This window comes from Peromyscus leucopus, chromosome 17 (assembly GCF_004664715.2).
Source record: "Peromyscus leucopus breed LL Stock chromosome 17, UCI_PerLeu_2.1, whole genome shotgun sequence".
Taxonomy (NCBI): Eukaryota; Metazoa; Chordata; class Mammalia; order Rodentia; family Cricetidae; genus Peromyscus; species Peromyscus leucopus.
Window position 1 is genome coordinate 6,157,265 of NC_051077.1, and position 26,216 is coordinate 6,183,480.

Consider the following 26,216-nt stretch of genomic DNA (forward strand, 5'->3'; position numbering starts at 1 on the left):
ATGCATATTAGGTATGTTTTAAATAGATTGTATATTATGTATAACAGCACTGGGTGAAAAATTTTAAGTTAAATTCTGTAGTGTTAATGTTGGCATAAAGGAAGGTCAAAAATGCGGCAGTGGTGGTCAGGTCAAGTCATTCAGAATTCTGGAGAAGGCTGATGTCGGTAGTCTGCAGAGGATGTGTGTGACTCAGATAGCTTGGTACTACAGTGCACAACAGGGAAATAACTATGCACATGTCTGGCTGAGGGTGAGAAGAGGCAAGGCCATGGGCGGACAATTCTGTCTTCTAGGTTGCTTGTGGGCCTAAGTAGGATATCATTCTCCTTCAGGACCAAAGCAACAGCATGTTACCAATGTCGACCCATGGACTCCTGGGAACATAAAAGCCAAAGATTGGTGAGAAGAATCTACCTCAGAATGCCGACCTCAAATAGGTCAAGCAAAGTCTCCCACTTGGAAGCATCAATTTTGTCACCCAGACAAGTGCCTTGACCATGTGACAACTGTCCACTGCTGAGCAAGACCACAGCAGTCACCACATGGTCCTAGTACTTCACTCTTCAAATCCTCACAGCTATGGTGGAAATGTGTGCAATGAAAACAATATGACCCAGGACACTGGAGGCTAAGGCAGGAGGGATCCAGGATTTGGGTAGGCTGGGCTACGCAACAAAAATCCTGTCTCAAAAGAAAACAAACAACAAAAGATGAGCAGTGTGGGATGCTTTCCCCAGAGGCTGTTTTGATGGACACTTCTTCCTTTGATGTACAGTTTCCTTCCCCTACATTTCGCCAGCACTCATCTTTCATCTTTTGACAACGGCCATTCTAACATGTGCAAGGGGAGACCTCCTCCTGATTTGGACTTGCCTTTCAGCTCACAACATACACTGTATACAAGCCCAACCTGCTGTCCACACACAGCCCAAAATAAACAGGCCACAATGCAAAAATCATAAATTAATTTAAAACACTAATTTTTTAACACCTTGATTACATGGTACTTGAAGGTGCAATTTATAGATGGCAATGTTGTGTTACAATGTTGAAGAATTTTCTACCTCATAGTATATAATTTATGTCACCTTTTATATCAAATGTATTGACATTAGTGGCAAATGACACTATAATTACAATATACAGCATCAAAGAAAAATATCTCAGCTGCTTTCTTCCAAGAACAAGCAATGTGTAATCTTCCTGAAGAAGGTCATCATGCCCAGTTGCCCATCCTTTGTACCCTCCTACCAGATAACCCCATGGGTGCTTAAGTAGCCAAATTTTTCCCAGAGTCCAAAATCTCTACTGGTTCTGTGTGCTTGCCTCTGAAGGCATTCATCTACCCTGAGTGTTCCACCTCTTATATGCATGCACCAAGCACTGTTTGAGCTAGTACTCTGGTGAAAAGACCAAAGGTTGTCAGTGGTTGGTGGTTCTGCAAACACAACCTTCCCCAGACCCTGCTATTTGCATCTATTATTTTGAGAAAACTAAGGTGCTTATTACCCATATAACATTTTAAAAGAAATACCTACAGTTTGGGAAAAGGAATGAAAGTGGAAATTATGTGTATATATAACTCCCACTTAAGTATTTATTTTCCATATACCTACATACTTTTCTAAAGAAACAGTGTTATAATGGATGTATATTCATGACTAAAGAGAACATGCCAAAAGTGTTTTCCAAATGATCACAAGTAACACATCCACCTAACTTTTAGTGTAAAACTGAGAGAGACACAGTGATACACAGTAATCAAAAATCTCATCTTCTATCTGTATGTCCACGACTGGATAAGGAGCCTAGTGGCCCAGAAGAAGTATTCTGGAAGATGTTGGAGGACACTGGGACAAGATGTGCCAGCTTTGAGGAAACTACTATATGGATCTGGGTTACTTGAGTCAGAGGAAAATGATACTTGACTAACTGGAGCACAATGTCCCCCAGGCCTCCTATAAAAACCAAAAATACATGTGCAATTGAGCTCTCTAAGTCTCGGGGTTCAGAGGCCATGCCAAAGGAGAGATCACAAATTTTCAGTATTTGTAATGCATCATCCCAGTTAGTAGATAAACACTGAACAACCTTCAAATGTGCTATGCTCAAAGAATACATTTTGTAAAGGGAACCCACACTTCAGTGAACTTGTATCATGCCAAGCCCTGTGCATACTGGCCAACGTGTTGGCATGTCCACAGGTGCACTAGCTTAGCCCTGTCTGCATGAGCTCCACCTACCATCGCAGCTGGGCAGGGCATGGTTCCATTGATGGTTCTTCTCACAGACGAGAGGCTCATCGTCACTTAGTGTATATCCGGGATCACAGCTGAAAGTCACTGTAGACCTGATACCAAAGTTACTACCATGCCGATGACCATTTACAGGGATGCCTGGGTCCAGGCACGAGTCTGATTCCAGAGTTACACCTGCATATACAGAAAAAAAAAAAATGAGACAAAAGGGCTTTTCTTGGTAATTGAAAAAAAAATCCATTAAATTATAAGCTATAATATGTTCCCACATATGCACAGATCCAGGGAATTATCCAAGAGAACCCTCCATTACTGAATTGATTGTTGAATATCCAAGAGTCCATTAATGTGAAAAGCAATATCTCCAAATATTTGACCTTGTTTTTCAAATTAAAAGACAGTCATCTTGATGTGCTCCTCTCCAGGTCATAGAGAAATGGTGCAACCTTGAATAATTCATTGATCTCTCTGAATTTTACCTTTGTTCCTTGGAAAATCAATGGACTGTTAAAGGAACATTAAATTAGATTTCATTCCACCTCTTCTCTTTCCCCTCTCTCCTTCCTTTTATGTTTTGCATTCCAGTTAGGTTGAGGCAGCTGCACTGCAGCGTTCCTATACATGCACATGTACAGGCAAGCACACACATGGAATGTGATTTAAAACTGCCTAACAGTTGGTTTCCTAAAACGACGTCTATAAATCTACAGTTTAAAATCTGCATACCATCTGCCATTTGCCTGTGCTGCGAGATAAGCTGGTATATAAAAGGAACTGGGTCACTTCATCATGAAGTGCTTTATGTTTCTCTTTTCTAGAATCATCTATTCAAGAGCATGAGAATCAGGGCAGTGAATGTCACCATGATGTTTGTGTGATTGGAGAAGAGAAAACTCCTTTACAGTGTATTCTGCTGGCAGTAAGCTCAGATGTGGACTTTGATCTGAGGCTGCTCACCAAATGTCATAATGTTTTGGCAATCAGACTTTCCTGGCCCCAACAGTGACTTCCTGGATGCTGGGCCTGAGCATTTGCACTTTAGTAGAGTGAGGTGACTTGTGGGTAGGTTTCCCATGCTAAGGTCAAGCTTGTGACTTATAAAATCCAGGGTGACTTTTAAAACAATAATAAAATGTCCCTAGTAGTACAGGAGTCTGTGACCCAAGAAGTGGTAGAACTGCCAGGCCACAGAAAGCTGGCTGCTAAAAGACAGCATGTAAGTACTGGGCCTTTCCCGAGGCTCAGCAGCATTCTAATATCCTTGGTCGATGTTTCTTGGGAGTCGAGCCATCCTGGTTATCCTCCCTGGGTGTTTTATAAATGTAAGCATCGCCCCACAGTGAGAGTTTCCTGAGGGCCAACACCATCCTGGTTATCTATGGTGAACATTTCCTGACCGTGGGAATCATCCTGTTTATATACCCTGGGCATTTCATCAGGCTTGTCCTGCTATCCACAGTAGGAGTTCCTAGCATCAGGACCACCCTGTTATCCATAGTAGATGTTTCCTAGCATCTAGACCATGCTACTATCCACAGCAGGAGTTCTCCAGCATCAGGACCTTCAACCATGCCCATGTAAACACTACCACCTGGAGAAACTTCTCAGGCCTCCATGTCCTTTGCTGAAGCACACTGTACTCTGGATCTCTTCCAAGTTCATCCTTGTGTTTTCCCTGTCACAGGAGGAATGGGGTGTCCTCACTCTCAGAGAGCTCTTGGAGTTAACAACTATAAACAAATGAACAAGTCCAGGGCAGGCTGGGAACTCCATGAGCTTACAGAGGTTGGAGGAATCTAGAAACCATGGGGCTCTGACCTGAGCCTCCCAGGGATCAGCAGAACATAAAATCCAACATGGAATTTCATAGTCACAATTTCAAAAGGTGGAGGTGGCTGAAACGTGAGAGGACAAAAAGCACATTGAAAAGAATTGCATTACTTTTACCAATAATTATTGTCCTTCAATGGTCATTCTAAGCCCTTAAAAACAAAGGGTCAGGATTCTCACAGATGCAAAGCACAGTAACACCGGACGGCATGCAGCAGGTGCTGTGTGGCCGGGGCTACCAAGGGTGAGCACCAGTCTACAGAATTCCACCTTTGTCTTGATGCCTTTCTTCTCCCCTCCCTCCCTGCTCTCTTTCTCCTTTCCCCTCCCATCTACTCCCTTTCTAACTCTCCTCTCCTTTATCTTCTCTCCTCTTTTCTTCCTTCTCTTCCTCTTCCTTCATCTTCTCACTTCTCTCTCTCTTTTCCCATCCCTCTCTTCTCCCCACCCTTCTCTCCATTCCTTTCCTCCTCACTTCTCCTCCCTTTTTCTCTCTCTCATTCTCTCCTCTCCCCATTGCCCTTCCTTCTCCTCTTCTCTTCACTCTTTCTGTTCTCTCTCTCTCTCTCTCTCTCTCTCTCTCTCTCTCTCTCTCTCCTTTCTCACTATACACACATCCATTTTCTTGTTTTTATTTTTCATTTTTTTTCAGAGCTGAGGATCAAACCCAGGGTCTTGCACTTGCTAGGCAAGCAGTCTACCACTGAGCTAAATCCCCAACCCCTCACACATCCATTTTCTATGGAAACAGTCTTGACACCCCTTGCCGAAACAACATGCTCCCCATGGCTGAGGTGAAAGAAGCCAGAGGATGATGCTTCATATGACACAAAGCTGTGTGCTTGTGAGGAATGTTTACAGTGGAAACCATGAGTTATAACAAACCCCTTCTCATATAAAAATTGCTTCAAAAATAGAAAAATGTTAAGGGGAAGCAAAACAGAACTTTGTGTTGGTTGTTCTTCAAAAGTATGTCTAGAGACACCTCGGAAGTCATAATGCGTGGCCATAGATAAATTAACTTTAAAAAAAACAACCAATAGTACAGATGTGAGCTGAGAGATGTGCAAATATTGTGTTTTAAATGTGGTGTGTATGTGTGTGTATGTGGGGGGGGCTAGAATTACAGTCAAGAATTTAGTCATTAGTTAGCCTAAAGCAGGGCTGGTCCAAGAATTCCTACAAAATCCAGGAGGGGGAAAGCACAGGACTGCACACATTGTAGCTTGTTTACTAACATACAACACACACACACACACACACACACACACACACACACACACACACACACACTAAAAGGCAGAGGAGCCAAGGCAAATCATACAATAAAGCCAGGCCTGCAAGAACAAACTGAGATCAGTGCTAATCAGGCTTCCAGGGAGGGCATACACAGCAGTGTCCATTGTCACCTGCCCTGGCCTTAGCCTCCCATCACAGGGTAAAGACAGATCAATGGATGGCTTTTGTGAGGAGGGATGCATTTCAATGCTGTTCTGTTTCTCAGATGAAGAATACACGTGCTGATATTTGACCTAAATGCGATGTAAACACTTCTTTTCAACACATGGCCTCTAGGAACAGGTGACCGTGAAAGGGTGGTCTTGTTTTTACAGTCACTGTTGTGTTGTTACATTCCCGTATGTTTGATGTGAGTCTTGCTGGCAGCTGTCAGTCTTTATGAAAGCCAAGTGTTAGAAGAGTGTGTTGACTTGAGCATCACAGTCACAATGGCACAGTCTCCTGAAGAGTTCAAGTTCCACAGGGAGTTTTTAAGGCAGAGGAAGGAGTCCACCAAGGGCTTCAGCAGACACACCTGTCAACTGTGTACTGTGAAGCAGGTATCACTTGCCTTGGCTCTCCTGCCTTTGACTGTATGCATATGCATGTGTGTGTGTGTGAGTATGTGTGTGTGTGTGTGTGTGTGTGTGTGTTAGTATACAAGCTATCGTGTGTTCACGTGACAGAATATTTGTGTAACTATGTAAAGATGTACTGCATTTGTTTAACTGTGCAAAGATGCACTTGTTTAACTGTGTAAAGATGTGTTGCATTTCTTTAATTATGTAAAGATGTATTACTGTTTTATCTTCTCCATCTAAGGCATGTGGTTGGTCTGATAAAAAGCTGAATAGCTAATAGTGAGAAAAGAGGTATAAGCGGAACTCCTGGGCAGGGAGAGCAAGTAGGAAGAGGAATTTAGTGAGTCACGATGCCAAGAACTGGTCTGAGGACATCAGGGCATGCTGGAAACAAACTGTTCCTCCAGACACCTACAGGTCAGGGTGGCCCTGGGATGGACTCAGGGCTCTCAGAGTACACTTAGTTCTCTGTGTCCCAGGGACGTAGTAGCTACAGCATCTGCGCTGGCCTGGACCACCTGCTTTCTCTGAAGACTCTGTAGGTAACTGAGCTTCAGGCAGTTGATTCTGGAAACAATTCTGAAATTGTTTCCTTTTCTTATGCTTATCCACTTCTTTGGCTTCCTCCCCCTTCTCTTTCTGTACTCAATTGGGACAAATGATTAGAGATGGCAACACCCCAGTTTAGTGTGTCTTCCTACTTACTGAGGACCCCCCCTCCCTGTAAAGCATTAGTGTTCCAGCACAGAGGACTACACAAAGAATGTGGAGTACTTCTAGAAGGGTTCCTAGTGCACAGTATTGATATCTAGATGCATATTTTAGAACATCTAAACGGTGACCTCTCTTCCATGGCACAGGTCCACCTCCAGCTTGTCAATAAAACAGGAAGGATGGTTCTAGATTCCTAAGCACCAGGACTTTAGATATTCATACAAATCGTCTGGCTACAAATACATCATGATGAAGACAGTTTTATTTTTCTTTTCTGCTGAGACAAAGAAGGAAAACAAACAAAACACTGTGGGCAGATCTATGTCTTAGAGGTCTCATTAAGGCCATGCCATATGGCAAACTAAAAAGAACAAACTGCACCAATGAAGATAGTGTGACAACCACCAACTCACCAATAGTGACACTGTGTGCAATGTTTTAGTGAGAGTAAGAAATGGAACAGAAACTCATGGCCACACTTCCTGTCTATTTTCCCCATGGAGAATAAGAACGATATCTTGAATTTGTTCTTTACTCAGGTGACCAGATGAACTCCATTTCCAATCCTACTTCAAGAAAATGTTTCCCAAGTGCAGTCTTTGGAACACAAAAAGTGGGGACAGAAGAAAGGATGCTGGTGTCTGCACCTGCCCAGTTCCCCAAAGATCACTTTTGTTTCCTACAGGTCAAGTCTCTCCACTCCAAGGAGGAGCAGGAGGGGACAACAGGGACAGGAGTACTTGGTGCATCACAGACTGGGGTAATTGTGGTGTCTACATGCACTCCTTCCCTCCAAGAAGATATATGTGGATCCCAAGAAGAAACAAGATGGCATACTTCTGATCTCTTAAATGTATTTGTTTATTTTTACTTATGTAGATGTATGAATATATGTGAATGTGTTATGTGTGTGTGGATATTTGCCATTTGTAGAGGGTACCCAAAGAGTTCAGAAGAGTGTTTCAGATTCTCTGTCACTAGTTACTGACAGTTGTAAACTGCCAGATGTGGGAGCTGAGAACTGAACTCGAGTCCTCCGCAAGAGCAGAGGACTTAACTGCTGAGCCAGCTCTTCAGTCCTAACTCTTAATTTTTAAAAAGTGCTACTTTGAAGTAAATGTTATATATATGATATTATATATATATATGTATATATACATCACAATTAAGTTTTAATAAGTTTGAAATTAATCTGTTTTTCATTAGTTGTCAATCTTTTAGTAGCAGAGTTTAAGCTTGTTATTATTCATTTTTAATAAAAATAACTTTACATGAACATGTTTATAACCTTACATGAACAAATGTTTATATGTGTAAAACACAGGGAAATGATTTCTGAATACCGCTGTGGCTGCCTTGCAGAGGTTCTGGTCAGAGGTTAGCAGAGTCCGTGATGGAGGAAGAGGGGAGTTCAGAATAGATGAAAGAAGATGCATCTATCCCATTATGCATTTATAAAACTGTGTGTTTATGCAATATATAGCTGTCATTAAAATGTAAGCACTTTATCTTTGAGAAAAGGCTCAAAATAGGAATGTCCTTAAATATCCTGCCCAACAGAAGCATGGTTCCTTTGGGGCTGCAGCAAGCCAGGTCAGTCTCCCTCTTAGCTCTGCTGTCTTGTTAAGGCACTCTCCATGGGGGCTGCAGCAGCTTTCTTCTGTTTTGTTAAAAAACACAGTTCTGTGGGGAAGCTCCCCTTCATTGGTCCCCAAGTATATTCATATAAATATGGCTATAAAATGGTACAGCTTCACTCTATGATTTCAGAAGCTGAAACTCGGAGCCAAACTGGAAAGAAAACTGAGCCTGGCCTGCTGAACGTACTGCATCCATCACGGCTTACCAACTGTTAACTGTTCTCAGCAATCACTTGGCATTCACTAAGCACAGCTGGGTTTTAATTCCTTCCCACCTCTGATCTAATGTTCACCACCCTGGAAAACCCATTCACGTGGTCTCACAGACCAGGGTATTCTGCACAGTACCCTGGCAACTGACCCCACTCAGCACTCAGGAAACAGCTTCAGTAAAATGCTCTCTCTCTATATGTATGTATAATGTGTATTATATAATAGATGAGGGTGTATGTGTGTGTAATATAATAATAAAATAGTACTATAATAGAATATATTAATTCATTTTGCACTAAAAATACAATTTATCATTTAATGATTATATAATTTTACTTTATAATAGGCAATTGATATTTATTAAGGAGCCTAAAGCAATTTCCCACCCTCCAAAATACTCTGTAGGAGACTTCTTGAAACTGCTTGACAATCAATTGTCCAGGGAATCTGCCCATTTGTCTTCACACTTGAAGACATACACAGGCATGTCTATCACCTGGAATATAGTATATTGCCCTAGGAGCTAACCAGGGGCCACTTACTTTCATAGTGAATGAGGAAGCCAACGCTGGCTCGGCTGCTGTCGGTGGTGAAGAGCAGGTACATGTAGTTGCCTGTGCTGATGAGGAACTGCGGTGCCTGGGTGCCATGGTACTCTCCAATCAGCGGGGATGAACTGGCTGGCCCATCCCGTACTTCCAGAGTATCATAATTGACTTCTGTCTGGAACCTGAGGAAAGCCATGCAGGATCACGTCAGCTTGCACACCTGTCCAACTGTGTCACTCCTAGTGAAAACTTCAAGTGAATGTGGTGATTGAAATATATATTATATATGTACGTTTTGTATTGTTTGTGGGGAAAAGACAGTACATTGTAAATGCTCTATCATATCTAATTCTCTGTAAAACAGGCTATAAAGAAGGTCATTATCTACCACTGAAGGAAAACTATTGTGAACTACCTAAGTTCCCTTAGGTAAGTAGATACTAAAGGACCGATAAATGATGATGGACAGATGTTAGATGATAAATGTAAAACAGATTATATATAATATATATTTATATACATTACATATAGTAGATGCTAATCATGTAATTTGATGGTAGGTTATAGACAGGTAGGTGGCAGATGAAGAGGGACAGATGATGTGTAGATACACAACATTCAGTAGTGAAATAATCATTGATTGTGAACTTTACACTATTCTTCCAATTCTCTGTATAGCATATTGTAGACACCTTGAAATAGACATACTGAAAAGGAATGTTCCCTTAAGGAAAGAGGGACTTCACAGCACATGGTATTTAAATATCTTTCCTAAAAACCACACTGTGCTTTTTTTATTCACACCAATTCTTGAGGGACCAACACTGAGCAAGCTGCTGCTTCAGAAACTCAGTGATACCATAACGATTTGGGAAAGTCGGAACGGCTTCCAGATAGTTTTTAACTCTGCTTGTACTTCCAGTGAATCCAGCCTACAATTATATTTATATAAAGCTGAGGCATCCAGGTCCCCTTGGTGCAATGATGGAGCCATTCTGGGCACTGAGATAATTTCCTAAACAGGCCCATCTTGTCCTCCAAAGCTAACTCAGATTCCAAATGCCTCTTTTGGCTCTGAGGGAGCGTCTCAGAATTTCATGCCTCTGACTCACTCAGTAACTGAGCCAAATGTGTCTCTGAAGCCAGGCCACCATCCCCCTGCTGGGTTCAGACTATTGCTAGGAAGAGAAGCTAGCCAGGGAGCTAGCTAAGTTTATTTGCACATCTTCACAACAGCAAAAAGATGCTGAACTTCATTTAACCAGACTGCCATGTCCATCATCAATGTGGATGCTCCTCTGCAAAGGCACAGTAATGTCATGTTTGCCAAGCAAATTAGGCTATACTTTGCACTCTGTTCTTCTATACAGAGCAATGCAAATAATGTGTCTCGGATGGCTCGATCAGAACAGGATCTAAGGCTGGTGGACTCGGGCCTGGTGGAGCCAGTTTCAACTTTATTACTTTTAACACCTGTTCTAAAGGTGCTGCGATTTATCAAATATTTGAGTTCAAATTTTAGGAGTCTGCAGAAGCAGAGAATCTTATGTTTGGATCTTGAATATTCATGGGAAAACTTGCACATTGTTTTTAGCTAGGGCAGTGAAGACTGATAAAAACACACATTGAAAACTGTAAACTCTCGATGCTTATCATGACTTGGCAGTCTGGCAGCTTTGCATGGCCAAACCATCTGTGGAGAATCCAAACCTTATTTGCACATATCCATTATCAGCTCTGAACCAAGAACAAACTAAAACTGTGCTATGCAGTTCATCTTTGAAGAGCTAAGTTCTGACTGCATCTAGGCTGAATGTCTAAAATTTCCAGGAATATTAGGTACTCAAATAGAACTTACTCAAATATTATACCAAATCAATACTGATATTATACCAAATCAATACTGAAATAATCACACAATGGAAGATATAGCATGAATCTTCCTTCAAGCAATAAAAACTAGACAGTCAATTGGGACCATGAAATTAATACTTTTACTAAGTGATATAAATCTGACCTGTTTCTGGGATCATGTGATGTTTCATTCAGTTTTTCCCCAATTCCAGAAAGTATAAGAATCAGTAGGACTCTGGTGATAGGATGGTCAAACACCCTAATTGTCAAGCTAGAAACCCCATCCAATGACTGAGGGAAGCGGATGCAGAGATCCACAGCCAGGCCCCAGGTGGAGCTCTAGGAGTCCAATTGGCAAGAAAGAGGAGGGTTTGTATGAGCGAGAATTGTTGAGACCAAGGTTGGATGAAGCACAGGGACAAATAGCCAAACGAATGGAAACACATGAACTATGAACCAATGGCTGAGGAGCCCCCAACTGGATCAGGCCCTCTGGATAAGTGAGTCAGTTGATTAGCTTGATCTGTTTGGGAGGCATCCAGGTGGTGGGACCAGGTCCTGTACTCAGTGCATGAGCTGGCTGTTTGAAACCTGGGGCTTATGCAGGGACACTTGGCTCGCCCTGGGAAGAGAGGACTGGACCTGCCTGGACTGAATCTGCCAGGTTGAGCTCAGTCCTCGGGGGAGTCTTTGCCCTGGAGGAGGTGGGAATGGGGGGTGGGAGGGGGCAGAACAAGGGAATCCATGGCTGATATGTAAAATTAAATTAAATTATAAAATTTTTAAAAAGTGGAGTTCCACACATAAAAAAATAAATAAATATAAACAAACCAAATTGCAAAAAAAAAAAAAAGAATCAGTAGGAAATCAAAGTTCCTATATTGAATATTTCAGTTATTTTTAATGATTAATGTTATTTTGGTATGGTCATTTACTAACAGATGCTGAGCATATTCCCTTATTTGGAAGGATTATTCTGCTAAAAAGTAAGGCCATCCAACAGAGGTATGGATAATTATAAATAAAATTTGACTAGTAATGATTGTTCCACTACCTCTTTAAAAGTTCCTAGTCCTGATTTTTTAAATTGTTGGAAAACAAGGAAGAAGATGTCACACATCTTGAGACACCACATTAGGCAGAGCACCTCATACTAGAGACCAAACAGTATCCTCACTTTCACAGATTATTAAACTTGTGTTCATATCACTAAGTCAGACTGTGTCCCAGTCACAGTCGCTCCCAGGCACTGGAGAAGCTCTTCATCTACTCTTCATCTACTGCACTAACCCTGTGGCTGGCTCTGCAAGCTTTGGCTACCTTCAGGTGCTAGCAGCCTCCCCAGAACTGAAGAAGTCTTTTCCGGGCCATCATGGAGGGTGCAGAAGGTTCCAGCAGAATGAGGAGCTCCCAATTCCAGGTCCCAAATCCATACTCAGGTTAGGTCCTGAACAATGATCATCCAGTGTGCCTCTCCATCTGCAGCCCAGAATTGAGACCTCATTGTGCCCATGGGATAGCAGGACCATGAGAACAGACAGCATGGGTGTGCCGGCCCCTGGCTCTTAGTCCATGATCTTCCTTGGGGCCTGAGGATGTTCATGTTTTAAACTCTATTTACTTAACACAGGAAGTGTAGCTGTAACTCCAGGTGCCAGAGCAGTGGGAAAGGGTTTGATCTCACCTGTCAAATGTTATTTTGATGGAATGTCCTGGCTTTGCTTCAATAATCCATTCACAGTTTAGAGAATCTTTGTAATATCCCGGCCATCCTGGAGGTAAGATGACCCCACTAGAAGCTGTCAGGTGCCCACCACATGGAGCTGGAAGAGGACACACAAATCTGTCAAGAAAAAAACCAAGTCTAGGAGAGCACACCACAGCAGCCTCACACTAGAGGTAGGCACTGTGTAGTCAATCAGTCATTCATGGCATCAATGTTTGCATCAAACCAAACTCATTCTTCAGGAAACCTTATGAGACGAAGTCAACAGGTATATCCTGTGGTGGTATTGTGTTCCCCAAAATATTGTGTACCTTAATAAATTTATCTGGGGTCAGAGAACAGACAGCCACTAGATACAAAGGCTAGAAAATGGTGGCACTCACACCTTTAATCCTAGCATTCCAGAGATAGAAATCCCTCTGGATCTTTGTGAGTTCAAGGCCACATTGGAAATAGCCAAGCATGGTGACACATGCCTTTAATCCCAGAAAGCCAGCCTTTAATCCCAGGGAGTGGTGGTAGAAAGCAAAAAGATATATAAGGCGTGAGGACCAGAAACTAGAAGCATTTGGCTGGTTAAGCATTCGGCTGGTTAAGCATTTGGCTGGTTAAGCATTCGGCTGGTTAAGCATTTGGCTGGTTAAGCATTCGGCTGGTTAAGCATTTGGCTGGTTCAGTTCAGCTGAGACCCATTCCGGATGAGGACTCAGAGGCCTCCAGTCGGAGGAGACAAGACCAGCTGAGGATCCGGCGAGGTGAGATAGTTGTGGCTTGTTCTGTCTCTCTGATCTACCAGCAATGGACCCCAATAATTCGTCTCGGGTTTGATTTTATTAATAAGAACTTTTAAGATTCCTGCTACAATATCCCACCTTCTTTCTGGACTTTATCATCAGACTCAGCAAGGTTTTCCTACTATAATACTCCAGATTATGGTGATATTTTATTTGCGCTGAAATGTGATTTTATTTGTATGTTAATAAATAAAGTTTGCCTGGAGGTTAGAGGACATAGTAAGCCAGGGACAGCAGTCAGGCAGTGGTAGCCCATGCCTTTAATCCAATCACATGGTAGGCAGAGTCTCTGTGTGGTCAAGGACACAGCCAAGCATGGTGACATGAACCTTTAATCCCAGTACCAACCATAGACACTTTTAGGTCTGTATAGACAGGCAGTGATGAGGAAGTCATGTGGTTGGGTTTAGAGCCAATGAGAAGGCAAAACAGAAAAGCAATAAAAATATGTCAGGCAGGATGAAACTCTCTGGGGAAGCAAAGGTGGCGAGGTGGTAAGATAAGGTAGTCATGACTCTCTGATCTCTTTGGCTGTTTACCTCTGTATCTGGCTCTGTGTTTGTTATTTACTAAAGCTGTTTAGAATTTCATTTATACCAGATGTATGTGAGATATCTGTGTTAAGTGGATGTACAGGGAAATCACCTGCACCCTGCTAAGGCGTGTGCAACCATTTATCCACTTCTCACACAAGTATCTGCTTATCTACTTTTGATCATCTCAAGTCTGAAATTGAATGTTCTGAGATGGTGAGCTACTATGCCGATTCATGGCAGGGTGGGCACTCATTGTATTAATTACTCACAGATGGCATATAGTTGTTATAAAATGCAACCAGTGCTGTCAAATTCATTAAGCAAAGTGTTGCTTCTTTTGAGAACTTTTGTGACAAAATGACCTGTTACTATAGAGAAAAGGGCATTTGAAAAAAATACACATTAAGATTAGAAATCTTAATAGCCTGAAAGAGTGCTTAGATAATATTTTAATATAGAGTTTAGATAATATTTTAATATTTAGTATAGTAATATCTTGGGTAATTTATTTACATATTACACTTTTTGTTTGAGTCCTGATTGATAGCTTATGATTTTGCTGGAAAAGTCATTGATTTCATAAAGACTTTAAACTTTTTTAGCTTTATTTTTAACTTTATTGTCCTAGAGTTCACGCTTTGCTGTGGACAGTTATTTTTCCCCCAGAAAACCTTTCACAAATATCACTGAGCCACAGAGAAAGATACAGAGGAGAGGCTGAAGTAATATATAGAGAGGTCTGCTTAGCTAGAAGCTACATAGTTTACAACAGTGACGGTCTTGGCACCCAGGAAAGTGCCAGAATGGTTTGAGACTCTCTCTGCCTGAAGTTGTATTGTCAATGCAGTAACATTTGTCTCTTGGGAACCTGTCACATCTCCTATGCCTATGTTTTCACTGGAACCGCTGGGGCTCCTCCATTGGTGACGCCAACAAGGGACTTACCTTGAGTTGCTTTTTAATGTTGACTATTATTAACTTAACCCTCTCATTGTTTTGTCTTTCTCTTGAATTATTAGTCAGTTTCTAGATTGTTATCTTTTTGTCCTTCTCTGGATGCCCGAAAGTATTACACTTTGAGCATGGGCTTAGGTGTGCTGCCTCACATCTGGGTGTGCTCTCTCACATCTGGGTGTGCTGCCTCACATCTGGGTGTGCTCTCTCACATCTGGGTGTGCTGCCTCACATCTGGGTGTGCTCTCTCACATCTGGGTATGTCTCCTCAAATCTGGGCATAGCCTTCACATTTGGATATGCTCGCTCACATCTAGGTGTGCTTTCTGAAGTCTGAGTATTCCCTTTCATATCTGCATGTATTTTCTTACATTCAGGTGTTCTTCTTCACTTCTTAATGTACAGCCTCACATCTGGGTGTGTGGCCTCACATCTGTATTTATGCTTTGCATTCTTCCTGACTGGAAGATTTCCACTGTGCATTGTTCTAGGTGGGCTGGGACTTGGGGTCCAAATTTCTCTTTCATTCACAAATAAATAGAGGGTACCTTTCCATCTTTACATATTTTCTTCTAGTTTTCTTCTTATTGTTATTCATGGTACTTTAATTCCAATATGGAAAGCCCTGTGGCTTACATCGATTTTACTTTGTTTATCTTTGTTTTGTAGCTAACCATGTGGGTTATTTAAAGAGTCAATCCTGGAGAAAATACAAGGAACAGGAGTGTTCTATGAGACGCTGGGATTCTTTGTACGGAACTAGTTTGTAAGGGGCTTGGCACTGTTTGCACGGAACCTTCTGTAAGGGGCACGAGAGGCTGCACATTCTGTAAGGCATGAGACAGTCCACATCCTGTAAGGGGCATGGAATTCTTCTTATCCCTCTCAGGCAACACTTGCTGTTCTTGCTCACTTCCTCCTGCCTTGCCTTTTCTTCCTTCCTGGTCTGCTTCCTATCTGAAAGTCGGACTTTATTACCTTTCAGCAGATGCATCAGTTGGGGACTCTCTTCAGCTGTGATTGGAGTATCCACCTGCTCTGCCAGAGGCTCATTTGCAGTTACTACTTGGGTTTCCTCGAGTAGGGAAACCTCCAGCCTCTCTCACCTATCACCATTCCTCTCTCTAAAATTTGCTTTGTTAAACAAACTCAGCTAGAGTGTGCATTCCACTTCATGGGGTTAGGCCTGGCTCTTCCTAAAGGAGGAAGAGTCCTTCGCCAACTTTTAATATAATTGACAGTTTCCCCTTTTCCCAGGCTTCTCATCCCTGCCTTGATCCGGCCCATTTATTCTCCTTGTCCTCTCAGGCAAATGCTCACCTAGCAGCTTACAATGTATTCCTACACAGTCTATTGCTCACGGAGGCACAAGGATAATTGTGGGCATACAAGAGCAGAGGCTAGAGCCTTGTTATCTTAAACATCCTTCTCAATAAATCACTCATGCTTCAAAGTCAACAGAAATGCTTGGCTGGAACAGTGTCTGCAAACAGGATTGCCCATGCCATCAACCCACAGTCCATGCTTATGGAGGACTAAAACTGACATGTCTCAATATTTTATAATATGTGACATTCAAAAGTTACATGGTATGTGTTCGATAAATCAAAGTTCTTTTATTCTGGTGAATTTTGAGTTTTGAGTTCTGTTCTTCAGTGTTGTTCATTTATACCCATAGGTCGTATCCATAGCTCACCAAAGGGGTAGACAGTTTATGGAAGCAACTTGAACACTGTTCTACATTTCACCATAGCCCCAAAAGGCAAAGACCAGGACCTGGTTAGACACATTCTGCCCCTGAGTCTACCCATGCTCCAGTGCATGGCCCTAAACATGTGCACATACAGGCCATGGACTTGGTGGGTTTCAGAAAAGGGGTACATGAAGTTGGGAGGAAATAGTGGTAGGTGGTAGATAGAATTACAGGGGAGGGAATAAGAAGTGGACTTGATGAAAATGTATTACATGCGTAGATAAAATTCTCAATACTTTTTGTTTATAAAGCAACAAATATGGAGGTGGGACAAGGGCATGGTAAGTCCATCCCGACTAGACACATCTCCTAAAATATCAATCAACAACTATGGAGGTGGGACTAGGGCAGGGTAAGTGCACCCTGACTAGACACACCCCCTAAAATATCAATGAACAACTATGGAGGCGGGACTAGGGCAGGATGAGGCCACTGTGCTTTTAGCTGCTCTTCAGAGCTTAATCTTCACACTGAGTCAAGCTCAGCTTAGACCTCCTGCAGGTCCCAGGACTGGTGACAATATGCCATGCTTGTTTCTGCCTTGTAGGGTGCAGGTGATGGATTTGGATAGGACAGCAATCCTCAATTTGCAAAACACTTTCTATTTACTTATTAAAAAGAAACACGTATTCACATTTGAAAAACAGGAGAAATAGAGATCAGGGGGAAATATTTACTCATAACATTAATTAATAAATAGCTCTTAATACCTTTTAGCATTCTGTTCATGTAAGCTACTACTTATTCAAATGTTTCAGCCATGATACATCATGACTCATTTGAATTATATGTTCAGGTGGTATTTTAAGGGGCACAGCTATGTTTTAAATGGTTTTCTTAGCACCCATAGTTTTGTGACATCCATCCTTTCACATGATAAGATTTCAGTAATGTTATTTTGATCTTACAAAGTTTGCAGTGGTGGGTGAGCCCTAGCATGTGGATACAACCTAATTGCCCAAACAAACTTCATGGTTGAGCTTTTCTTGTTTCTAAGTCTTTGCTCTTACACTTGTACAAATAACATTAATTGGTAGCACCATTTATCATTGATAGACTATTTGGTGGTATTATTTGATTATTCTGAAAATAAAGTCATGGCTCAAAAGACAAAAGGATTTGTAGGGCTCAGCATAAATTTACTCTGGAATGCTGTCATCAACTATTCTTGATGGCACAGCCAGGAGACACCAGGGTTCCTCCCAAAGCCTTGCAAATAATCTATCTCATTAACACTTTTTAAACCTTTGATCATCATCTCATATTGATTTTGCTTTTGAATTCCCTCTCAGAGTTACGAGCCTGAGTAAAACCTTGGTCTTGGATGTCCAGCTTACAGACACAGATGAAGGGAGTACCACATTTGAACCACCTCTGAGAGTCTTTGTTGAGAAAGCCCAGGAAAGCAACGGAGTCTGTTTGCTCTCCTTCCGAAGGGCTGGGTTACAGGCTCACCTTCACAGCGAGGGACAGTAGAGCTCCAGACCACATTCCCATCTTGCAGGATGCAGGTGATGGACTCAGAACCCTGGGTCTTCACAAAGCCATCATCACAATGGAAGGACACAGAGCTTCCCAGCAGAAACCTGTCTCCAAAACGCCGTCCATTCACAGGAATCCCAGGGTCATGGCACTCATTCTGACCAAACGCTGAAGCATGAGACAGAAAAGTCAGTAAAATAAAGATGTTTAAATACTAATTACATGTCCTGGAAAAGGAAACGTCATATTTACAAAACAACGATGTAACAAAATTCCACATCTATTGTTCATAGATAAATCTATCAAACCAATTGGATATCAGTGTAAGAGAGGAGAGGAAGAGGGACATGTAAAGTGATGAAGCCCTGTGCCTGTCATCTCCATAGCATGTTGCTAGTAGAACGGGAAGAACACAGCACAGGTGGAAAACAGGGAGTCCAGGAGAACTCTGACCTGTTAGAACTCTGCTTTTAGCCTAGCCATGTGATGTAAGGCATAAGAGAAATCTTATGATCTAGACTTGTCTATTTTTGTTTAAAACATGAAAAATATTAAGCTTATATCCCACAGTTACTGTAACACTGTTTAAAATAAATATGGCTAAATTCTAAACAACGAATAGCTCAGCATTACCTTACACTTACTATCATAATTTCAAATATTTTCCAAAAATCTGAAGCAGAGGGAAGTTAACTGCCAAATAAATCTTGACAAAGTATCTCCAGGTACCATTATTCTTATCCCTAGTACTTGATATCTAATACAGCAATGTGTTTTTACCACACTGTATTGTTCTGTAGAGCATACATTTATAGGTAAATATACTGTTTGATGAACAGAAGGATGGATGGATTGAAGAGCAGTCAGATACAATGAATGATGAATAAACAAATAGGTAAAAGGATATGGATGGATGGATGGGTGGATGGATGGATAATGAAGGATGAATGGTTAATAAAGAATGGATGCATAAATGGATGGGTGATGAAGGACCCACAGGTAATAAAGGATGTGTGGATGTATGGATATGAGAAGAGATATATTGATACATGGATAGACAGACGAACGGATGTAGAATGGGTAGATGGAAGGATAGATGGATGGATGAATGAATAAATAGACGGTTTAATGAATGGATGGATAATAAATAATACATGGATGAGAAATCACAGATGGATGGGTAAATGCGTGGACAGATGAATCAATAATGGGTGACTGGAAGGACAAACAGATAACAGAGCATGGATGGATGGTTGCATGGTAAATGAGTAATAAATAGGTAGATGAATGGACTGATGGAGAGAGAGAGAGAGAGAGAGAGAGAGAGAGAGAGAGAGAGAGAGAGAAGCTGTGTGAAACCTCCAACCTCTACTGTAAGTGCCTAAGGCACAGCCCACATAGAGCCATCCCTTTTTTTGTATATCAGGATAATATATAATTTTGCTACTTGGGATATTTCTTTATAGTCCTGAGGTATCAGCCTTGAACTCTTAGTTCATGTACATGTTAACACTGTGGGGCATGAAGAGGTACTTGTGTGGCCCACTCACTGGTGTATGTGATGTTGAACCCTCTGCCAGTTGTGGAGTGATCCGACTGAAACTCCAGGCGTACTATGTGTCCACTGCTGGCCAGCTGCGCAGGCACCTCATTGCCAGAGAAAGTTCCAAGGACCGTGATGTCAGAAATTCCATCATCTTTGACAGCAAGGAAGTCAAACTGAGGCTCCACGTCAAAATCATTGAAGATGAGGTGAATTCGGCTCCCGGGCTCAGATATAATCAACCAGACACAGTTCATGTTGTTGCCATATTCCTCAGGATAGTTTGGTGAGAGGATAATCCCAGAGGATGCCGTGAAGTTGAAGAAACACGAAACTGTGGGGCATGAAGATAATTTTATACAGTTTCACACAGACCCAAAGCTCTGTCATATGAACCCGGCTGCAGAGAACTTGGAATGACAATCCCACTGCTGGGTGCTTACAATGGCCCAACTACTCTGCTCTATGTGCTGAAAGAAAAATGTGTTCTCCTTCACAACTGTAAGAAAAATGTTCAACTACATAGCATAGCTAGGACCCATAGATAATTGAGTATCAGTGTATCTAAAAACAATTCTATCATCTCAGTTAAACAAATGTTCTTGCTATGTTTATTTATAAATGAAACCAGTTCCCTGTGGATGTGATACCTAAATTGTGATGTCTGAAACAGTACAGTTGACTCTCCAACTGAATACTAAATGTCTACTGCCACCTGGCTCATACAACCAGCTCATATTCAGGTGCTGCATAAGGTGACCAAGTCCTTGTGAGTTCTTGATAGAGATGGTGGTAGATGTCTTATCCTTTCAAACAAAAGGTTCAGCTATTCTTTACCTAGCAGACAGGATCAAGGCATGAGCTGTTTTTTTGCAGGGTAAGGAAACAGGAAGTCCTGAGTTGCCACCAAGGCTATCTCTCTGGCACACTCCCTTTGCTCCATAACTGATGCCAGACCCCCAAGGGTGGTACTCACACACACAGCTCGGCTTGTTGCCTGACCACTGGTTGTTCTTCTGGCAAGTGATCACTCTTTCTCCCACCAGTTCAAAAGCTGCCTGGCACTCAAAGGTGAGCGTGTCTCCATGTAGAAAGCTGCTGCCAGTCCGCTTCCCATAGGCTGGAATGCCAGGGTCCCCACAGCCTCCCTTCTCAATTTCTGAGGAGAGAGAAATAAACAAGCCACTGAAGAATACTTCTTAAAGAACATGGTCGGATGGCACAAATTCACAAAGAAAAGAGCTGTCTCCTTTGGCATCTAAACATTGTTTGTACAAACAGTTCCAAGGAGATTCTCAATTCCTCTAGTATTTTATTATAAAATCCAGGATAAAAGGGGCACATGACTGTGCAGATGTGCCAGACAACAGATATCTCCTTCCAGCATGTCCAGCCTTTTATCTGTCATTGCTCAGACTAAGACACAGCCATTAATTTAGTTTTCATCTATGCTTCTGGCTATGATCAAGGTGAATAAGATCATTCAAGACCACCAGGATATTTCAATCAGCCTAATCTATTTGAATATTCTTCCTCTTAAGTGAATAGTAAAACAACTGGTGCAGAGTGAACCTCCTTACAATCTTAAAAGAAAACATGCGTTTGGACCTCTTTCCTCAAAACATCATTGCAATAAACTATTGAACACAGCAGACCTATTAAGAGTTTACAGACATTATCTCAGAGGTTAACAATACAGAAGCTATCAGCTGAGGGGTAGTCTCCGTTTATTAATTTGCAAAATAGTCTTGAGAGCCAACTGCTTGTGAGCCCCTGCACTAAGGGTCAAGGGAATTCTGCCTGTGAGCCTCTTCTGCTAAGGGCCAAGGGATGTCAGCTTGTCAGCCCCTTGTGCTAAGGGTCAGAGAATATCTATCTGCCTGTTTTTCCTGCCAAAACCACAAAGGCTCCTATCTAGAGGCAAGCCTGCTGCCCCCTGGAAGAACCCATGTCTGACACACCCTCTATAAATAGTTAACAAGGTCTAGCAACTACCAGTGAGGTGAATTCCAAGGAGCTTCAACTACTGCAATGTGTAGCTTCCTTCTGTGGGGACTTGGTAAGTACAGTTTGCATTGTTACCTTACGGAGAACCTTGCAACGGTGCCTCAAATTAGTGACCCTGAGAACTGTGTCATACTCAGGAGGGAATCTTTGCTGCTTAATGAGATTATTTGAAGGAATCAAAAGAAAAGAAGAGGAACCCAGATGCACTGATTAACACAGCATCAACCCTCTGCTTCCAGCGATGAAGACAAACCTCTTTCTACAGACACGGTGTCAAACCTCTTTCTACACAGATGGAATCAAGCCTCCATCCAAATGAATTGTAACATGCTGGAGACAGCTTTGATATGTTCTCTTGGAAATATAATTCACACTTGAATAAAAGATTCAAGTCCTTAGAGAAAACAAATGCTATGAGCATATCCTTCCCTGGAAATGTGATTACAGAGTGAAGAGCCATGGGCTAGTGCAGCTTCTCTGGTTTGCTGAGATGGCTCTCCTTTCTCCTGAAAATATCTGTGCTCAAGTCTTTTGTGGTCTCCATGATAATCTGTTGACATTTTTTTTTAACAATCACCTTTAACTATGCTAAAATTATTCCCCACTTTCAATTTTCACTTGATTTTTTTCCTAAATTTTTAAGCATTTATTTGGGAGCATCTTAATATCTTTTCTGTAAGATATTGCAGGCTTAACATTCTTCCTACTAAATTTTATTTTCCTTTGATACTTTACAGTGTACCTATAAACACTCACATAATAAAACATCAATGGGGTTCGCTACTCCCTGAATGTAGGTGAGCATTTCTGAAAGCTGATATAACAGTTTTGAGACACAAATAAATCAAAACAGAGAACTGACAACTGAGTTTGTCCTTGTAATTCCCATTTCTCTTGATCTTGGGTGGAATCTGGAGAGAGCAATATGTTTGCAGCAATGAGATGGTGCCCTCAGACAGCATTCTAGAAAGCGTATAAGAGGAACCACAAAAATAGGTAGCCGAGGAGGACTGAGAAGGCAAACCTGTGAGAAATGCTATTCAAAGTTATGATAACCTCTGATAATTAGTAGGATAACATGTTTTGATATACAAAATACAATTCTACTCGAATAATCTTACACCCCCGATCAACTAGGCCACAATTATTACTTTGATACCACACCACTGGGCATGCAGTGTCCATGTAAATCTGGTTACCAGTGAGATCTATGACCACCCATCCTGCTGTACAGTCTCTGTACCTGCCCTGACCTCACTACCTCTTAGCCTACATCAGGTAGATGAAAGACCATTTTGGTGGCATCTGTGTCCACCTTGTATTCCTTATCATATGCTGTTCATTCAGCACGATCATACCAGGGCATCATTGGCTTAGATGCATCCCTTTTCCTTCACGTTGACCCTTTAGGAGTCTGCCAGCTGCAGGCACCTGCAAGTAGCTACTTACTGACCTGTGTGTATTGCTCATGTTTTCTGAGTCAGAATCCACCACTATGGACTGTCTATGTGAAGTTCCCCATCCCAGGCAAAGGTGACGAGGGTTAGCTGGACATTTCAGACCCTTCTTGCTCAAACATTCGCCCTCCATTCTGTCTAAATGCCACTTGTCTTTGTGATCTGAAGTCTCCCCCAAAGCCAAAATTGGCACCGATGATCTGATTGGCTGACTAGAACTTCAAGATGATGGAGACTCTGAGTATTACAGCTGACAAACCAAACTCCCCTCACACTGTCTTTCAAGCCCTCAGTAGCCACTTGCCGCCCACCCTTGCATCTGACCTAACATCCTTGTGACTGCTAGCTAAAATTTTTGGCATGTATTCTTTTGTAAACCACGAATTTTCGCCGACCCCAGAGCCAGGAGTACCATCACACAGCACCGAGAACCTCTGCCAGAATCCCCGCTTTGCTGTAAGTTGCCCACATTAATCGATTTGTTGTTTTGAAAACATTCTGTGGTTATGAAAAATTCAGGTAATGGCTTTTACGATGGTAAGTGATACACACAGAAACTGGATCATGTTCCACATCACTGTCACTCATATTGGGCTCAGATTGAACTGGGGAAAGTACTGCGTTTGAGCACCTCAGTATGCATGGCATCCTTCTTCCTAATAATGGAAGCTAATATCCTCAGAAGCTAGATGCCCCTCCTCCTTCTCTCCCCATTCCTTTTTACTCCCCTCCATCCTTCCCCTCCTCTTGGGGGGGTTTGTAGACTGCTCTTTTCTAAAGGTCTCCAAAGGTTTTAGAACTAATCTAGCGGCATGCAGATACTCAGAGAAACTCATCACTGTGAACCTGTCCTTTCACACTACGGAGAGGTACGCTTTCAGAACGACAGCAGAGCCATGCCCTTTCTGTTTCGAGCACTCCCCCACCCCACCCCTGCCACCTGCCATTGTCTATGTATGAAGACCTCTGAGAAGCTTGGCCAGGCAGAGCCATAGTCTTGCTAATGTGTGAGCTGCACTTTTACTCTAACAAGATTCTCTAGTATTTGCAGAGTGTTCTAGTCTATGACACACATTTTTAAAAATTTTATTATATCTATTTTATTTTTTGTTATATTATATTTGCATATATGTAGTGGGCAGATGGTGTAGATGCACATAGGTGTAATGGATATGGAGGCCAGAAGAGGGCATATAGTCTCTTGGAACTATAATTATAGGTAGTGGTGAGGCTCCTGCCATGAGTCTTGGGAACCAAAGTCAGGTCTTCTACAAGCGTAGTACATAGTGCAATACCAAGGCATCTCTCCAGCCTGTTGACAAACATTTTGCAGTAGTATTTGTTAAGGTTTCAGGGGTATAGGATCTGAGCACATAGACCTGGCTCTGCCCTCAAGGTACTTGTGTTTAACACACCCAGCAGCCCGGTTAGTGGAGCAGGTGTGGGATCCAGAGATGCCTGGCCTGGGAAGCTACCATGCTACAAGTTGGTTTCTCTAGCTGTCTTGTCTTCCCTTGTTCATGAGTGAAGTGCCCCTTATGGGGCCCGTTCCACTTGCTTGCCCCATTAACTTCAACCGTGTAGTCTCCCACCAGGAGTTTCTGATTCTTTGTCGTTAAAATGAAAACCTAAAGAGGAAGAGGTTTTTCCAGACAAGCAAAATGCCTCCTTCATCCAACTGTGAGTTACTGGGAGGGAGTCAGTGGGGCGGAGGACCTATAAGATTGTTCTGGATTCTGAATCTTTCTGCCGTTAGCTTGGGGCCTGAGAATGAGAGGTGACCTGCATTGGAGAGCAGCCACTTCTCTTTCCAGTTAAGAAAAAAAGGCTCTTCACCTCTCTCCTCCTCTGCACCTGTCTGGGAGGAGAGTCTGCACAGTTACATGTAAGGAGGGATCTGGGCAGATGCTCTGTCCCAGGCAGTCAGGGACTTTTTAGTGCAATCCAAGTGAACCATCAGTCTAGCATTGGGACACACAGCTGAGATGAGAGAGTAAGGAATCTCTGGGCAATTCAGAACCCGACTCAGAGCAGAGGGACCTATGAGTGCACAGGAAGTGGGAGAAGCAGGCTCTAGGAAGTAGAAACCCGCACCATGACAAGCTTCTATGGTCTATCCCCTTCCCTGGGGACCCAAGGGAGTGAATACTGTATCTTACATGCACACATCATGGTGGTATGAGCAGAATCTATCTTTCCCCTGAGAATCCATCTTTGCTAGGCCATATGAGCACTGGATTCCAGTACAAAGATCATCCTAAAAATGGATGTATGAATGAAAAACTAATTCAGATGATCCCCTGACCTCTGTCAATAAAGGTTTTGATAAATACGTAATGTATGTGGGATCCAGGGGGAAGCTGAAAAGCTTCCAAATTACAGTCTCTAATTCAGATGAAAGCAAAGATTTAGCACAAAAAGACCAAAGTTAGTTCATTACACACATCCCTCCAAAATAACCACATGTCTGGAGTCTGCAAAGCATATGATAAACATGCTGATAAATTCCACTAGCACAAAATACCTAAGTAAACTCATAGATGAATATGGTGATACTGTGTTCCTCAAAATATTGTGCACCCTAGTAAACTTATCTGGGGTCAGAGAACAGAGCAACCACTAGATATAGAGGCCAGAAAATGGTGGCACACACACCTTTAATGGTAGCATTCTGAAGGCAGAGATCCATCTGGATCTCTGAGAGTTCAAAGCCACACTGGAAACAGCCAGGCATGGTGACTCATGCCTTTAATCCCAGGAAGTGATGGCAGAAAGCAGAAAGGTATGTAAGGCATGAAAACCAGGAACTAGAGCCTGTTTAAGCTTTTAGGCTTTTGAGCAAGAGTTCAACTGAGATTCATTCTGGACAAGGACTCAGAGGCTTCCAGTCTGAGGAAACAGGATCAGCGGAGGAATTGGCAGTGTGAGGTGGCTGTGGCTTGTTCTGCTTCTTTGATCTTCCAGCATTCACCCCAATACCTGGCCCTGGGTTTGTTTTTATTAATAAAACCTTCTAACAATTCATGCTACAGGTGAACAATTCAC

At 42.2% G+C, this 26,216-nt stretch overlaps 1 protein-coding gene and 1 long non-coding RNA gene across 2 annotated transcripts in view; one reads left to right on the forward strand and one right to left on the reverse strand.

Moving 5' to 3' along the window:
• Positions 1-26,216, reverse strand: part of Csmd1 (CUB and Sushi multiple domains 1) — a 1,301,483-nt gene that overhangs the window by 305,183 nt on the left and 970,084 nt on the right. The window contains exons 12-17 of the mRNA XM_028882070.2: positions 20,684-20,866; positions 19,715-20,041; positions 18,138-18,332; positions 12,604-12,742; positions 9,060-9,247; positions 2,247-2,435 (exon numbers count right to left, since the gene is read on the reverse strand). Coding sequence (XP_028737903.2) covers positions 2,247-2,435; positions 9,060-9,247; positions 12,604-12,742; positions 18,138-18,332; positions 19,715-20,041; positions 20,684-20,866 — 1,221 coding nt within the window. The remainder of the gene's footprint in view (positions 1-2,246; positions 2,436-9,059; positions 9,248-12,603; positions 12,743-18,137; positions 18,333-19,714; positions 20,042-20,683; positions 20,867-26,216) is intronic.
• On the forward strand, positions 13,359-18,785 carry LOC119089174. The gene is made up of 2 exons (XR_005093044.1): positions 13,359-13,400; positions 17,975-18,785. It is a non-coding gene; the product is annotated as an uncharacterized LOC119089174 (long non-coding RNA).